The sequence below is a fragment of the Notamacropus eugenii genome, chromosome 3 (assembly GCF_028372415.1).
Source record: "Notamacropus eugenii isolate mMacEug1 chromosome 3, mMacEug1.pri_v2, whole genome shotgun sequence".
Classification (NCBI taxonomy): domain Eukaryota; kingdom Metazoa; phylum Chordata; class Mammalia; order Diprotodontia; family Macropodidae; genus Notamacropus; species Notamacropus eugenii.
In genome coordinates this window covers 328,562,715-328,580,150 of record NC_092874.1, presented here as the reverse complement: position 1 = coordinate 328,580,150, position 17,436 = coordinate 328,562,715, and the positions used below count along the sequence as shown (strand labels likewise).

Below are 17,436 nucleotides of genomic sequence, written 5' to 3'. Positions count from 1 at the left end.
TATAAACAAAAATAAGTAAAAGTGTTTTTGTTTTGATGGCTCTAATGACATCTGTTTAGTTATGGAACTTTCCCATTGTTAATGGTCTTGAATGGCTAACTTCTTTTCATTTTCTACTCCTCAGTGAGGCTATGTAGTTCCTTCACTAGCTGAGCTCTCTAAGAAGTCAACAAAGACTTGACATGCAGATGAGCTATATATATGGCTATATGTAGGAAGAAGCCAAAACTTGGATAAGGAAGTCTCTATTCTGCAACCCTCACCCAGGCAAATTATCTCATTGGCTTCGATCAGAGTTCTATCCATGTAGGAACTGTAGTAGGGATTCCTTTTTCTAAATACCCTGGTTTACATTTGTTACCATCTTAGAAATGTGATTCAGTTATTCCATATTTCATACACAGAGGGAATCAAAAACTTATTTCTCATTCTTTTTGATGGTTTAAATTAGATTGAAAAAACTTGTCAATGGATTTCACAGTTACTTCAAAAATCCATTAAAAAAAGGACCAGAATCTTCGCTAAGGGAAACACATGTTCTACTGACAAGATCCTGTTAAAGAGGATGGTCTTTTGAACCTCTTCTTCCAGTGACATGACCCTCATGGATGCCAATAGAAGTCCTACATCTAAATCCTCCCAATGTTACTGATGGAATAATAAACTTTCTAATGTTCCCCATCAGTTTGTGATTAAATAGATTTGCTACCATTTCTGATCTGACATTTAGCAACAGAGAAATTAATGGGATGGGAAACAGAATAGTATTATTTAAGAATATTCAATTATTTAAGAAACAATTCAGTAAAATCTAAGAAGAATATCACAGTATTTAGGGATGTCTTACCTAATTGGTTGCCTTTGCATTTTCGAATCATATATATGTACAAATATGTATATGCATATATACACACATACAATGTATATGCTTTGTATACATATATCATATATCATCTTCTTAGAGAAAAACTTAACCTTTGAACATCGAATGTCACTAAACTTTGCTCTAAATACAGAAAAGACATGTAAGGAGGACTTGGGGCTTTGAAAAGTGCAAAATATGGTAGCCAAAGATAACTAAAATGCTTTATTAAATTAATCAAATCTGTGTCTTTCTACTGAATGCAAAAATTACTGAAAATGTAAACAGAGGTTAAAATTTTCTTTGGCACCATTTCATAGATGTACTTTTGTAACTCAAGGTACAAATGATACCTAGAATACCTAGAAGAAACTTAAGGCTTTAGAACTGTTATGAAATAGGACAAAATTGGGGCAAATAGCCATCATGGAATAAATAGAAGCCATACATATAAGCAACTCCTTGGCTGCTGAATTGTTAACAACCCCCTTAGATAAAACAATAGCAGACAAGTTACAACTAGTACCCTAGTGGACAGCACTCCAGGAGGTCACAGGGAGGTCAACTTTGAAGGAGAAATCCAAATGAAATATAAACATAGCATTGTAGAAACAAATCTCCCATAGCTTTATCCAGCCAGCATTAATCTAAGCATCAGCTGTGGAGTATAATCTAAACAAACGGATCAGTCGATTCATACATCTGGAAGCTGTCATATTTTGGAGCCTCCAAGCAGAGTTATGTATAACTGAAACAACCAGTTGCATGTACTAGCTTTTAAACTTGTTGAAGGGTCAAGAAAGACAATGTGAAAATACTACAGCTCAAAGTGTCAGTGGTATTCTTTGGAACTGACATGAGACTGACTTGCATTTAAAGGAGGGGGGAAAGGGTTGGAGGGGATTCCTTTCAACCACTCTTCCCCCAACTATATTTTCAATTAGATTGAAATATTACTGAAAAGGTACTATTAGAATCTAATAAATGCAAACAAATAATTACTTTATTTCCCTTTTTAACTGGGGGGAGGACAGGCACTGGGAAGTGGTTACATTTCATATGGATACTTATGAAATAAGTACATTGAAAAAGATACATTGAAAGATTTTTGTTATACACTGTATTCACAGAAGAGATGAATTTAATTACTTTAGGGCAGCTAGGTGGCGTAGTGAGTAGAGCTGCAGGGTCTGTAGTCAGGAAGACCCGAGTTCAAATGCAGCCTCAGACACGTAATAGCTTTCTGACCCCGGGCAAGTCACTTAACCCTGTTTGCCTCGGTTTCCTCATCTGTAAAATGAGTTGGAGAAGGAAATAGCAAACCACTCCAATATCTCTGCCAGAAAACCCCAAATGGGGTCACAAAGGGATGACATGAAAAGACAGAACAACACTACCCCCAGAAGGTAGTAAAAGAGAGTTAGAGGGGAATTCCATACTACCTTATCTGACAATGTATTTTGGCTCAAATGTCCGTTTAATTCATTAATGTCTTCTTTCATAAGGGTGCCTTTAGAGAGGAAGGCTTCAAAATGCAAACATCTGTCCTAGCCTGAGCCATCACTGACCTATAAAAGACCTTTTAAAAGAAGGAAAGCAGAACTATTATTTCAGCAAGCAAAATACAGAGCTACATTTCTTGTCAGTTTTATACTAAGGTCTTCAATTCAAATAGAAAGGTAATAGACAATTTTAAAAAAATGACATAGGATTTATGGATCTTTCAAAGCAAGAAAAGTAATTGATGTTCTTGCTAGAGTTTACATGTTAAGTTTACATGACTCTCTCCAGCTTCAGCTATGAGAGAAAATAGACACTGCTATATCTTCCAAGAGAGGAAATCTACTTTGAGGTGCCCCTTTCCAACCTGAATCCTGGTTCAATCTGTCATTTACTACACCTGTGTGTAGTTACTTAGGACATTACTTAGCTTCTTTGGGTCTCAGTTTCCTCATCAATCAAATGATGAGCCTCTATCAATCAAATAGCCTCTAAGGTCCTTTCCTGATCAAAACCCATGAGTAATGCTGTCAAACTCAAATAGAATGGGGGCTGCTAATTCATATATAAGGATCCCTCAAAGTCACATACTAATTTAGTTTTAAAATGTAATGTTATCTATGTTTTATTGTATTTTATTAAATGTTTCCCAATTACATTAATCTGGTTGGACCACACACATTCTGGCAACCTCCCCCCCTCAACTCTGATTTAGAGCCAAAAGATATTGAATTGAAAGGAAAAAAAACTACATGCATTTCTAAGAGAATAACGCCAGGATTCACTTGAACAAGAAAACCGCTACATTAACTTAAATATCATCCATATGATAAGGAAGCTCCATCTTAAATAATGATTATATAAAATCATAGATTTAGAATTGGAAGAAAACTTCCGAGGACATCTAATCCAACTACCTCAGTTTTTAGATGGGCAAACTCAAGCCTGGAGCAGTTAAATGACTTGCCTGAGGTCCTATAGGTCCTGAGAAGGGGTCATAATTTGGACCCAGGAAGGTTAACTCCACATCTGGGGTTCTTTTCACTATCATGTTCCCTTTGTGTAAGTTATTCTTCCATTCATGTGATCTTACCCAAAGGGGATGGACTGTATTTGTTGCTTCCTGTTACACTATGTTCCCTTAGCCAGAAGAACTATTTGGATGGATACTAAGAATAAGCATAGTATAGTTTCACAATATTGTAAACCAGTAAAAGAAATTTTGAGCACAGGTCTTGAGGTCAGGAAGGTCTGGATTCCCTGTTACCCTGGGCTGGTCATTTAATCTTTCTGCCCCTCAGCCAACATTTTAATATTATAAATCACAGAGCAGCTGCTGATCTACATTGGTAAAAGGAATTTTCTCACTAGGAGTTTCTCTACATGGATGCCATCATAGACCAAGTCCCAAAAGAATAAAAAAAAAGCACAGGTAAAAAGAAGTCATACCACATTGTTCCTCAGAAACGGAAGTCATTACTTCTTACTTTTATTTTGTCATTCTTCTCCCTCTGTCCATCTTTCAAAGCCCACCTTCCCCCATACTTAACTTCTGTTGACACACTTACCTTCACAGACTTTTTTCAATTTACTGCCTTCAATAGTGTAGGCAAACTGTTCAACTCACCATCCCTCTCCTGTCTCCACACCTCTGTTCAATTTTTTTCCCTAACCCTAGAATACCTTTTCTTCTCTCCCTCCACCTGTTGATCTCCCAACTCCTTTAAAGTCCCACTTAAACCTTACTTCCTCCAGGAAGTTTCCCCGATGCCCCAGTCAGTAGGGACCTCCCTAATTCCCTTAGATCTCATATAATATTTTGTTTTCACTTTTCTTAGCCTTATACATCATTCTGTATAGTTAGTTACTTGTATCTCCCTTCTGGACTCATGGTTCCACGAGGTCAGGGACTGTTTTTTCTAAACTTTGCAACTCAGACAGCATAATACTTTACCTACATAGAGTAGGCCTTTAAAGATATTTTGTTGTTGTTTAATAGAGGCAATACATATTATTTTTAAAAAAGAACATTGGACTTGGAATCAGATAATCTGGAGTCAAAAGACCTGATATAAATTCATTTCAAGTTACTATCTTGGGGTCTGGGGGCAAATGAGAAAAGTACTATACAAACTTACCCCCCAAAATGGTGAGAATCTAAATACTAAATAATCACTAAATACTCTTAATTGGAAAGCCTATGAGAAGTTTTCTTCTGATGGAATGGGAGTTAATGATTAAGGACAGTGTGGTAGAAAGGAAAAAAAAGCTTCAAAAGACAAAGGATACACCAAAAGCAAAATTAGAGTGGATTGAAAATAAAACATTTTCGTCTTCCCAAAAGAATAAGATTTTGAACAAAGGCATTCTGTTACCAGTTAAACATACAAAAGGTCAAATAAATTGATGCAAATAAAGATCTATGGGGCAAGCAAAGGAAAAGGACAAAAATAAAGAGCTCTGGAAATTTTTTTTTTTGTTAGAAATTTTTTTTTTTGTTAGAAAACTTTATCTGTTCCCTTCGTGTCTCTCTCCATCCCAAATCCTTGTTCACTACCCTTCCCCCATAAAACTGGCATACCTTGTTTTAACTGTAACAGTTTACAGTATGTACTACGTTCAACCATATTATCTAGAAAGCTATCAAACTTCCTTAAATTTAATTATCAAAATCTGAGTTACTTTGAATTTGTAATTCCTAGAAAGCATTCCTCTATCAAATTATAATGCTTCAGTACATTTTTACACTGCGCATAATGATGTAAGTTAAATATGCAAATGTAAAGTCTTAGACTTGGATTCAAAACATCAACTTTACCAACATAGGGTAGGAGACGTATGTTTAGAGAGCACTTTGCCTGAAAACAAAATAAAACAAAACAAAATTAAATGGTTTAGTGGGCAGCAAGCTCAATGAATCAGCAATGTGCTACAGCAGCCAAAAAAAGCTAACATGATTTTGGCCTCAAGGTAAAGCCTCTAGGAACAAAGAGGTGATAGTCCCTCTGCGCTCTGTCTAGGTCAGACAACATCTGGAATATTGTGTTCAGTTCTGAGTGTCACAGTTTAAGAAGGATCTTGATAAACTAGAAAGCAGACAGACCATCCAGGATGGTTAAAGGCCCTGAGTTCTGGTCATCTGAGGATTGGTTGAAGATTGGGGAATGGTTAGCCTGCAGAAGACTCAAGGACAACATGATAGCTGTCTTCAGTTACTTGAGAGGTTACATAGAAGAAGGATAAGATTAGACTTATTTGGGCCCAGAGGGAAGAATTAAGGACAGCGTGTAGAAGTTGGAAGGGGATAAATTTAACCTTTATAGTAGGAAAAACTTCTTAAAAACTTCTTAACAATTACAGCTATCCAAGAGGAGAATGTGCTGTCTCAGTAGTTGCTGGGTTCCCTTCCGCCATTGGAAGTCTTCAAGTAAAAGCTTGAGGAACACTTGTTAGGATGTTATAGTATGGATTCCTTTTTGATATGAATTGGACTAGTATGATACTCTGTTTAGAATTCACTTGCACATAATAGTCTCTATTATGTATTGAGAGTTTAATAGGCAATAGTTAATAAATGTTTTAGCAAGAAAACCAGAGTTTCTATCACAAAAGTCACAAATATTGATTTTAAGTATTCTTTTTATCTTATACAGGCCTGTATATTGTAGTTCACATATTCAAACTGTTTTTACAAAACAATGTTTTCCCAATAGAGTAAAAAAATTTTAGAGGTAGAATAAAATACCCAATCTAGCAAATGGATCCATTTAGTTTATACCTGTATTCAAAACAATTATTTTGGAAGACACAAGGATAAAATTGGTATGCACAGCAGATCAAAGTGTGTATACTATACAAATAGGTATTTTATTATCATTTTTTTTGGCATTTTAAGTACAGGTAAAACAGGATTCTGCAAACTATACTTTAACATCCCTTCCCCTACAATCTTTTATTCCATATTCTATTTTTTAACCACTGAAAAATGCAACCACTGTCATATAGATGATTTGTACAGTACTCATCTTCCTGACCAGCACATTTATATAATCTCCACTGAGAACACATTCAATTTAACCAAATTTCTCCATAGTCCTGGAAAAAAATGAGAGCATTTTCCATGTAAATTTCACCTTGGACTCTGCCTTTTCATTTTAATTAGTTGATTTCCACTTCTATCTAGGAAAACAGAAAATTTTTATTTCTGGATCTAAATGTTAACTCTATTTCTGACAGGAATAAGCTCACTATACCAGGAAACTACATATTTTTCTGTATAGTCAGGAATATATTGTGAATGAATCAGTCATAGAATATTCTGAAGTCCATTTAGCTGGGCTTCCATGTACTTATTAAATTATTACTTCTTCTGAATGAGGAATAACATGGCATGGGATAAAGTTCTGGAATTGGAGTTTGAAGAAATGAGGTTGAAATCTCAACCTTTGCCACTTGCTAACTGCAATCTTGGATAAGTCACTTAAGTTCTCTGAGATTTGGTTTCCTCATCCACAAAATGAAGGGTTTGAATTAGATGACCTCTAAGATCCCTTCTGGCTCTAAAGCTATGATTCTATGAACTCATAAATGTCAAAACAAGAGGTCAAGGCATTAGAGAGGCCATTAATGACTTATGTAAATCATTCTGTGCCTGCCACAGCAGTATGTAGTGAGAAAGTTCTTGATACTAAGCATCAACATGAATTGAGGGAGATGTATGGAAAGGATATTCTTAGATGTTACACTCTGCTAAAAAAGTTTTCATTAATGACCTAGGATACCTTGAGCCACTAGATAATGACTACTACAGTGCGAGCATGTAACAACATTGTAGACAACTGTTATCAGTAAAGTACTGATAAGAAACAACATGAATTAATGAAGAAAAGATAAAGACAAATCTAGGAAGCACAGTTCTTTGAAATGAAACATCTAAGAGCAGCACTTCTTTCCAAGGAACACTTGAGAGGCAGCATGATATGGTAGAGAGAACACTGAACTCTGGCTCTGCCAGTTAATTATTATCTGTGTGGCATATGACAGCTTTGGAGGTGACGACCTCTAAGATCCTTCTCAGTTCTTAAATTTATTATAAAAATTTTTTAAAGAAAAATGATGAAAAGTTATTTCCATCAGTACTAAATGTTAAGAAAATGGTTTGTACTCCAACCAAACTCTTATTTGAGAGCTGGTCTTAGGCCCAGAGAAAATTCTTGTGTAATCTCCCTTACTTCTGCTTCTTCCAAATACATCTCATGAGAATATACATTTTCACATCACAAAAACAACAACAAAAAACTATTTAGCCCTATACTCTCCCCTGACCTCCATACTCTTGCATCTTCACCTGTTTTACAAGTAGCTCAAACTGTCCAGTAGAAATAATAGACCCAGCATGTTCAAAATTATAATCATTATCTTTCCCCTTAAACACTCTCCCCTCCTCTTTCCTATTAGTGTCCAGGATATCACCATCATCTTAGTCTCTCAAGGTTCACAACCTAGATGTCATCCTTCACTCTTCACTATTTTTCACCCCTTCTCCCCATATTCAATCTGTTTCTAATTTCATCAATTTCACCTTTGCAACATCTCGCAAACATGCCCCCTTTTCTTCTCCAATTGCCACCACCCTGGTTCAGGTTCACACTTGTACTACTGAAACAGCCTGTTGAAGTCTCACTGTCTGGAGTCTCTCTCTACTCAATCCAACCTCCATTCAGACATTAAAGTGATTTTCTTAAAAAACAGGTCCAATCATGTTATTATCCCTACTCAATAAACTCTAGTGGCTCCCTAGTCTCCACGATCAAATACAAAACTGGCCTTCAAAGCCCTTCATAAATAATCTCTCTCCCCCCTACCAGTCTTCTTACACCTTAGATTTTGCTATGTTTCCTTCAATCCAGTGACACTAGCCTCCTGGCTGTTCTACAAACACAATACTCTATTTCTCTTCTCTAGGCATTTTTTTTTTGTCTCTTCCCTATGCCTGGAATACTCTCACTCTTCATCTGTGCCTACTGCCTTCCCTGAGTTCCTTTAAGTTCAAACTTCTACAAGTCCCAACCTCTCTTAATCCTAGTGCCTTACTTCTTTCAATTATTTCCTGTGTAGGTTCTTTGTACACATTTATTTGCTTTCCTCTCCCATTTGATTGTGAGCTCCTTGAGGATCTGTCCTTTTTTGTCTTTTCCTTCTTTTAGTATTACAAGTGCTTAGCACAGTACCAGACAATTAGTAAGTGCTTAATAAATGTTTATTAACTGATAAACATTTGTTAAACACCTCCTGGGTGAGGGAGACCCTAGAGAAGATACAAAATTTAGATAAGATATGGCTCTACCTCCAAGGAGCTTTCAATAAAGGAGGAGAATAAAGAGATAAAATCCACAGTATTATATAATAAGTGTATTAGAGTCTAACAGAACAAAATAGTGTATGAGATCCGTGGGGGAAGTCCTTTACCAATCAGGAGGACCATCATTCCTGGTGGACATGGTATTTGAGCTGGCCTTTAAAGAGTAGGAATCCAATAGACAAAAAAGGGAGGGAAAGCATCCTAGGCAAACAGAACAGACTAACTATAAACACAGAGGTTTGAGTGTAGTACATAGGAGACAAGGAGTTGTCCAGGGTGGCTGAAACTTAGTTACTATCTAGTGGAATAATAGAAAATAGTAATGGAAAGATAAAAGTGTTGTCAGGTTATAAAAAGTCTTGAATATCACGGAAAGCAGAGTGAATTTTACTTGAGAAGAAAATGAAGAGCCAATGAAGATTCTTAAATCTTAAATGGAAAACGGAGGCAAGGTGAAAGATTGATACTGCAGCAGTTCCTTCAGATGAGTAATATTAAAGACCTATAGTCTAGTGGTAACTAGCTGGAAGGGAGAGGAAAACTCTCATCTGAGAGATGTTTTGGAGGTCAAAATGACAAGAATGGATATAAGAGGTGAGGGAGAAGAAAGAGTCAAAGACAGTCAAAGAGTCAAAGGTTTTGAGGATGGCATAGTAGGTGAATGGTAATTCCATGAACAGAACTAGTAAAGCTAGAAAGAAGTTCTAATTTAGTGTGGCAATATAATGAAGTCAGTCAAGACTCATAATGAGGTGCCAGTAGGCCATCCATTTGGAGATGCCTGAGAGAACTGGATTTAGAGCCAGAAGGATTAGGTTCAAATAAGGACTATTTTACTTATTATCTGTGTAACCATGGTTAAATCACTTAATCTTTGTGGGTCTCAGTTTCTTCATCTGTAAAATGAAAGAGTTGGACTAGATGGCTTCTTGCTCTAAATCTAGGATTCTGCAGCACAATGAACTAGAAAATTGGACTGGGCCTGTGATTTTATTGACATAATGAACTCCTATTAGTACTTGTACTGTATATATATATATATATATATATATATATATATATATATATATATATATATATAATATACAGTATAGTATACTAATACTACAGTACTATATATTTATAATACAAGAGAACTTAGAGTCTTAGGGAGTTGCTCAGAGCACTGAGTGGTTAATAACTTGGCCAAAGTCAAATAGCTAGTTGTGGAGCCAAACTTGAACCCAAGGCCAGCTTTCTATCTATTAAACCTGGAAGCTTCTATGATATTACAGACAGTATAATTATGTTGTGTGACTACTAAACCAATACCACTGCATATATTAGATGATAACTATAACTCAATACATTTCTGACCACCTCTCCTCTGATTATGAATCTATAACTCCCTAATACTTAAGTGTAAATCCAAACTCTTTTTTTTTTTATTTTTAAACCTCTCATAACCTTGTCCCTCCCATACCTATATGAGCTTATTTTTCTCTACTTTCCAACTTTCAGCATGTACTTCAATAAGAATTTACACTGACATCCACACCATCTTCCACAGTCAGCACCGTTTCCTGCTTCTCTGCTTTTGCTTATGCTATTTCCCCTGCCTACACTGCACTCCGTTTCTCTACCTGTTGGAATATAGCCCATCCTTTAAGCTCTAGCACAAGTTTACTCCTCTTTCATGAAGCCTTCGTAAACTATTACATTGTCCTACTAAACCAGTGGCACTAGATTCTTTAATAGTACCTTAAGCGGTAAATAATTGAAGAAAAAGTAGTATATTAAATGACCATAAGGGTTCAAAACACATTTTTCTTGATTGAAAGGGGTTGAAGGAACAAAAAAATCCAAGAACCACTGTTCTAAATTATAATCTCCATGACAGGAGGGGTCATATCTTACCTAAACTTTGTATCTTCTAGATTCTAACATAATGCAGCATACCATGCTAATAACTAAATGTTTAAATTTTTGGATTCAGTGCAATTAGCCTCAATCAATCAATCAATCAATATTAAAGGCTTCCTATGTGTCAGGCATTGTGTAAACAAATGCAAAGAATAAAATAAGACCTACTCTAAAGAAGCTTGCATTCTAAAGTGTGGAAACTTATTTTTCTTGACTGTAAGATTGGGATGATAATAGCACTGACCTTAAAGTGTTATTGTGAGAATCAAATGAGATTACAGTTTGTGTAAGCTGCTTTTTGTGAACCTCTTTACAAATATAAGCAATTATTATTATTCAACACCATGTATTTTAGCACTTGATTGTTTTCAAATTACTTCATGTATAATAATTTGTTTTTCCAACTAGATTGAGGGTATGGCCCATATCTCTACTTCTGATCATCATGCATTCAATATTTGCACTGATTTGATCTTGACTCATTATGTGACTTTGGATATTTGATCTAACCTTTCTGGTTTCTTCAACCATAATGAAAGAATCAGACTACATGGTCTCTAAAGTCCCTTCCTGCTCTAATCCTGTTATCAGCTGACTCTTTATATACTTCAGCATTCTCAGACACTCTAAGTGTCTAAACTAAATGCAGAAATGAAATACTTGGATAATTATTTGCTGGCTTTGATCCAAGTAATTTTTTTTATTAGTAATTGGGAGATTTGAGGTAAAAGTGTTTTTTTTATCATCTATAATATTTCATAATTGTCTACTTAATTCTCTAGAATATTTCACTTTGCAGTTACATACCACACACCATCATTCTAGGTCAAAGCAAAAACAGCCCTTTAAACAAGACTAACTGGCAGCAAAAATCTTTCAAGTCAAGTCCACACTGGCACTCTGAAAAGGGTAACTGAAACAAGTATCCAGATAATTTCTATAAATCCAGCTTTGCCTCACTTATCAGGGTACTTATGAAGAAAGTCTTTGTGTATATATGTGTATGCCTGCAAAATATGGCAAATTGCCTAAATTTCCCTTTGTTAGTGGAAGACCTGGCCAAAAGCAATTATTTATAACAAAGTTTTCAAATAACAGAAAGTATTCACAGCAAGGAAAAAACAACCATGTGTTACCTAAACAGTATCAATAAAAGAATGTAAAATGTTTCAGTCTCCACCAATGTGTCTATTGAGGATTTACAACCAGCTTAAAAAGAAGCCTCACGGGGAAACTCCCAAATTGTGGAATGTGGATATAAGACTGGTAGAACTCCTCAGAGAGCTTGGGTGGCTCATCCTCTAAACGTGCTTCCTTAAAACACATTTTTTTCTTTCTCCCTACAAAATGCAACTTTCTCCAATATAATTCCATTAAATAAGCCCCCACCCGTGAGGAAACATTAATCTACTTTGCAAACATGCGTTCCAGTTCTGTGCTTTACTTTTTTTCCTCTCTCTCTCTTTTTTAACCTTGAGACAAATGTTTTTTTCCCCCAGAGTTGAAAGCTGTCCAAAACCAGGACCACACACGCAGCCTCTGCAGGCCTGCGCTCATCACGTTCTCCCTCCTCCAGCAGCTCCAGAGGCAGCAGCAGCCTCCGCTGCTGGGGACACACACACTTCCAAAATGGCGGAGGGGTGGTCTTTCTTCCCCCACTTGTAAGTCTCTTTTTGGGAGAGGAAAGAAAAAGGGAGATTGATGGAGAGGAATGTAATATAAAAGAAAAAGAACTTTTTTTCATTCAAGTCTCTCCAGATTTGAAAGAGAACACTCAACACCTAAATCAGTCCCAAGACACTTCCCCCCTAAAAATGGTTTATCCCAAGGAGCTGCAACCTCCTCCCCCCCTTCACCCCCACCTTTCGCTCTCCACACAATCTCCCACACCACCTAGCAAAACACTGTGGACCAGAATAGATTACAGCAAACTCTTTGTAGGTTTTATCTGGCATCCGGCCAAACTTCTAAACAATAAACAATTCCCCCTGGTGTAGGGAGGATTTTTTAAAAGACTTTAGGTATAGTCTCGTAAATATCTCTATCAATTGAATGGAAATAAAAGGAAGCAATAGAACGTGCTGGGTCTCTTACCTTCCACCCAAAGCTCTTCCACGTTGGTTTCAAGATTAGCTGCCTTTAATCCTACAGCGAAAGCCCCAAATATAAGGAGGCCCACAACCAAAAACTTGCCGCAGTTTTTTTGAATGTAACAACCCAGTTTAAATAATAGTCTCTGAAACTTCGCTCTCAGCCACAGCGGCGCTTTCCTGCCGGTAGCCTTCCCCTGGAATGCAAGGAAATATGAGGAATAAGTGCTTCGAAATCACCATATACACTTAAGCACTGTATACAACAATGTTTGTGCTTTGGGGGTGCGCCTCTCCTTCACCCCCTACAAGACACAAACACACTCAATCTTTTGGCAGGACTTGGGAGAGTCGAGACGGACTTGCTGTAAGTGAAGAAGTCTTGTCTGGAGAGTGGGAAAGAGGAGGAAAACGTATTTCGAGTGCATAAGCAAAATAACTTTCACACTGTAAAAGGTAAATGAATTAGTTAACCCAACCACAAGGACACTAGCTAGTGTTGGACGGTTCCCTTCTGAAAGCGTGGTAAGGAATAAGGTGAGAGTCTGGCCAGAGGGGCGGAGTGTGGGAGTGGGATGAGTTATTCATAAATCAAAGCCTGGCTTCTGAGTGAAATCTGTATCAAGACTGTGAGTGAGCGTGCCTCTAAGCACCTCCTTCTGGGACTCTACTAGGAGTCCTGGGGTGTCTGAGGGCAGGGAAGGAGACATTGGCTGTGTGTGTATATGTGAGTGTGAGTGTGTGTGTGTGTGTGTGTGTGTGTGTGTGCGCGCGCGCGCGCGCGCGCGCGCGATCGTTGGTCCGGAGGAAAGAAATCATTGATACTAGAATATTTACAGTGGGGAAGGGGGACGGCAGCGGCACGGAAAATTAATACAAATTAATTAATTAATTAACATAAGTGAATTGCAATCGGCTAAGACAAGGACCACAAGAATAAACACCTGGTCCTCTCCACTCTCCCCCACCTCCCATCTTGCTGTGTCTCTAGGATGCGGTGGTTAAAGGGGTGGATGGTGGGGAGGCAGGATGCTATTTGATAACAATTTGATTTGTTGCCATTTCCTCAGCCCAGCTCCCACAGCCTTCAACACCAACTTTGTAGTAAAACGCAAGATCCACGTGGCGGGCAATGCTGCAAGATCATAGCTTAATCGTGATTCATTTCCATAGAGTTAGGAGACGCTGTGTGATCTGAATTAAGAAGTAGAGCAGCCATCTGTAAGTTACGACAATATTTGTGAACAGAAGAGGGCAGCCACATGGATTTTTTTCCCTCCCCTTTCCCTTCTTGCTGAAGCATTTTAAAAAATCTGCTCTCTGAAAGGAAAATAACGTTTATGGAAAGGGAAATATCTGGGCGTTGTTTATTCTCGCAGATATTTCTTCTTCAGAATCAGTAACCGGGGATTCTCTCTGCTACAATATGTTTACACGGAATTCCTGGATTCCACACATTTCAGTAAGAGTAACGAACACAATGAACCCGGCGACTCAGTCAGACCTGCACCGCAGATTTAAGGTGGCAATTTGTTTACAACTTTCACTTTTCCTACGAGTTGGAGGTCAGGGTAAACCGGTCAAAAAGAAGAGAAGGGAAAATATCTTCTCCTCAAAGGCGATTTTTAAAGGATTTGAGATTTCACGCTTACTCAAAGCTTAACAAAAGCAAAACGGGCTGCCAAAAAAGGAAACCACCTTTATTTCTACCCCCTCCTCCTTCCTCTCCCCGCCTCCCTCCACCCCCACCCCCAAAATATGTTAAGAAATGTGGCAGCATTAGAGGAGAGAGAGAGAAAAGCCAACCTAGAGAAAGGATAGAGGGAGAGAGAGCCAGTACCAACCTTAAGTCTTTTTCTGGATTGGTTTAATGGGAGAATAATTCGAATGACCCAGAAAGTGTACACTAGACAGGGAGAGCACGTTACACAGTCACACACACACACACACACACACACACACACACACACTTCCACCCCCTGCATTAGTTAGACATCCCTTTCCTTCCAAAGCTGGTGGGTGTGTTTGGGTTTTTCATTTCCCCTAGTCTATTTCTTTATCCAAAAGAGGGGAGTGTGTGTATTCGTACGGGTGCTTCCAAAGAGAAAAAGGAGAAGATGGAAAGGGATGCGAGGGAAGTCCAGAAGGAGGGAAAAGAAATACAGAAATGCACCTTTGAAATCTGCTCCAACGCGAAAGCCGCATCGCAGTAGCTCGGCCGCTGCAGATACTCCAGGTCTGGTGCCCCGGCACGTCGGCTCCCCCCGGTCCTTCTCCGCCTCCTGCTGCCGTTTCCCCCAGGCAGACTGGGGTCTCTGCCGCAGCCTCCGCTGCCGCCGCCGCCGCCGCTCTCAGGCTCCGCAATGTTAACAGCTGAGGCCATGTTGCCGCCGCCGCCGCCGCGGTGACTGAGCTGCCCCTGCTGCTCCCGCATCAGGCGGGCTGGCTTGTCTCGGTTCCCCCACCACCACCACCACCACGGCGCGCTGCTGGAGCTGGCTGGTGATGCCGGGGAGTAGGCTCCGGAGGACGCTTCTTTCTGCGGGTGGCTCCGGCTTTTGCTGTGGTCGCTGCTGCTGCTGACAGACCTCCTCATACCGCGGGGGCTGCTGCTGCTGCTGCCGCTGCTGCTGTTGGAGAAGAGTCAGGACCTGTGCCTTCCATTGCAACATTTCGTGGTGATCCGGAGGTCTCTGCTGCGGCCGCTTCCCACATCCAGTTCGCGAAGAGGGTGAGAGGGATCCGTATGTGTGTGTGCGCGCACGGGGGGCGAGCCTCTCTCTTTCCTGCTTGCCCCCCCCTCCCCCCGGTGTCTCCTTCACCACCACCAAACAATCCCCACCGCCGCTTCCTTCGCTCCTTGTTTGCCCCCTTTTCCAGACCCTTTTACTTGGGAAAATGTGAGGAAACCCCCAGAGATCCCGCCACCGGGGCTTTCTCCCTCGGCTCCTTTTCTTGAGTTGGTTCTCCGGGAAGAAAGCAAAAAGCCACGGCAGAATCCGAGCTTCCTTTGCTCTTCTCAGTGCTGCTGGGGAGTTGCTGCTCCTGCTCTCGCTGGTGCTGCTGCTGGAGGCGGAGGCTGCTGCTGGGATTGCTCCTTCGACTCTGGCTCTGGCTTCTGCTCCTTGCCGACTCGCTGTACCATTCTGTTTCAGTGCAGCGCTGGTCTCTGACTCCCGGGACTTTGGGACTCCAGTCTGCGTGTGTGCAGCAAGCAGCAGCAGCTCCTTGATTCAATAGATGAGATGGAAGAAGAAAAAAAAGAACTCTCTCCATTTGGAGAAAGAGGAGGAGGAGGGGAGGGGGTGGAGGGGGAGAGAGCCAGCGAGAGAGAAAAAGGCTGGAGCTCCCGCCCCTGGGGCTGTCAGATGGCTAGGATTTCTGCGATGTGATTGGCTCAAGGAGGGCAGAAATTACTCAGCAAACATGACTATTATTAGCTGCTTAGCAACAGCTCACCAAAGTAGAGAGACCACCCAGGCAGGCAACCCTAGTGTGTGCATCCCCAGCTTCAAGGGGAGCCTTAAAGAGCTCCAACCTTCTTGCATGCAATACTTCCATTAAGGAATGCTCCCCCCTTCCTTTTCTTTTGAAAAGTGTCTTCTTTTTATGAGACGCTTTTTTTTGCACGCACACACACACACATACACACACACACACACACACACACACACACACACACCTCGCGATGTACAAAAAAAGTAATATTTTTTAAAGCGCTTAAAGAATTTCAGAAACTCCTAAAAAGAAAATCTATTCAGAGGCACCTTGGCCTCAAGCTGTAGCAAATACTGGGAGGTCCGACTTGAATTCCCAGGCTTGAACCAATAATGACAGGGTGGTGGATACCGAGGTAGTGCGTGCCAATTCCACCCCCCCCCCCCCCCCCCCGCCGCTTTCTTTTATAACTAAAAGGAAGACGGTCTCTCGCAAGAGAAATACGCCATACATTAAAGATAAACAAAACGGAAAGTTAAATAATACAACACAAGAACCTTAAAAAACAACAACCGCCTCCAAATCCCCTGCCTACACCAGCCCCCTCCCCCTAAACACTTACTATATTCAAGGAAGAAATTAGTGATTTATACTATAGCATCCAGACACCCGCAGCAATTGTATATGGGAGTTGGGGGGGGGGGGCTGTTTTTATTTGAATCTAAATGATCGCATAGTTTAAAAAGAGAGTCATTTGAAATTTTGGCAAAATTGAATTGTCTTATTTCCTTCAAAAGAAAAAAAGTTACTGCCACTCAGTTTGCTTCATTCTGACCCCCTTTTAGTACGCGTACATATTTATTTAAAGTCAGTTGCGAACTGACTTTTTAAAAAGCGGTACGCATCCTCTATATATTTAGTAATAGCGTGACGTAGGGAGGAATAAAGGCTTTGATGTTGAATTCATTCGAAACAAATTGTGCACTGACTGTAAGTACCCATCCCGACGCTTTAGCTAAGGTCACGAAGACATCCTAGGCTTTACTTTCCCATTGGGATAAATAGCCCCTTTTGGAAGCGTACATGGTTAATTTGCCAGCAGTAGGGGCTTGCCTTGCAAAATGTCTCAGAAACTAGGCTGGCTCGACCGCTTTTTTTTTTTTTTAAGAACGTGGGTGGGATTTTTGGTGTTTGTTTTTGTTTTCCCCCTTAGCTTTGCAAGTTATGAAATTTCTCCCCGCAGTGGCGATCAGGGCACTAGCTTCTTTTTTTTTAAACTCGAC

General features: G+C 39.7%; 1 protein-coding gene across 2 annotated transcripts in view; it reads right to left on the bottom strand.

The window, feature by feature from the left end:
* PTCH1 (patched 1) overlaps window positions 1-17,436 on the bottom strand; it is an 88,731-nt gene that overhangs the window by 63,729 nt on the left and 7,566 nt on the right. The window contains exons 1-2 of one of the 2 annotated variants that reach the window (XM_072596907.1): window positions 14,889-17,124; window positions 12,720-12,912 (exon numbers count right to left, since the gene is read on the bottom strand). In XM_072596907.1, the coding sequence (XP_072453008.1) occupies window positions 12,720-12,912; window positions 14,889-15,311 (616 nt within the window). In that variant the 5' untranslated portion in view covers window positions 15,312-17,124. Of the gene's footprint in view, window positions 1-12,719; window positions 12,913-14,888; window positions 17,125-17,436 lie in introns of those variants that run through there. The other variant, XM_072596908.1, reaches the window with a different exon arrangement.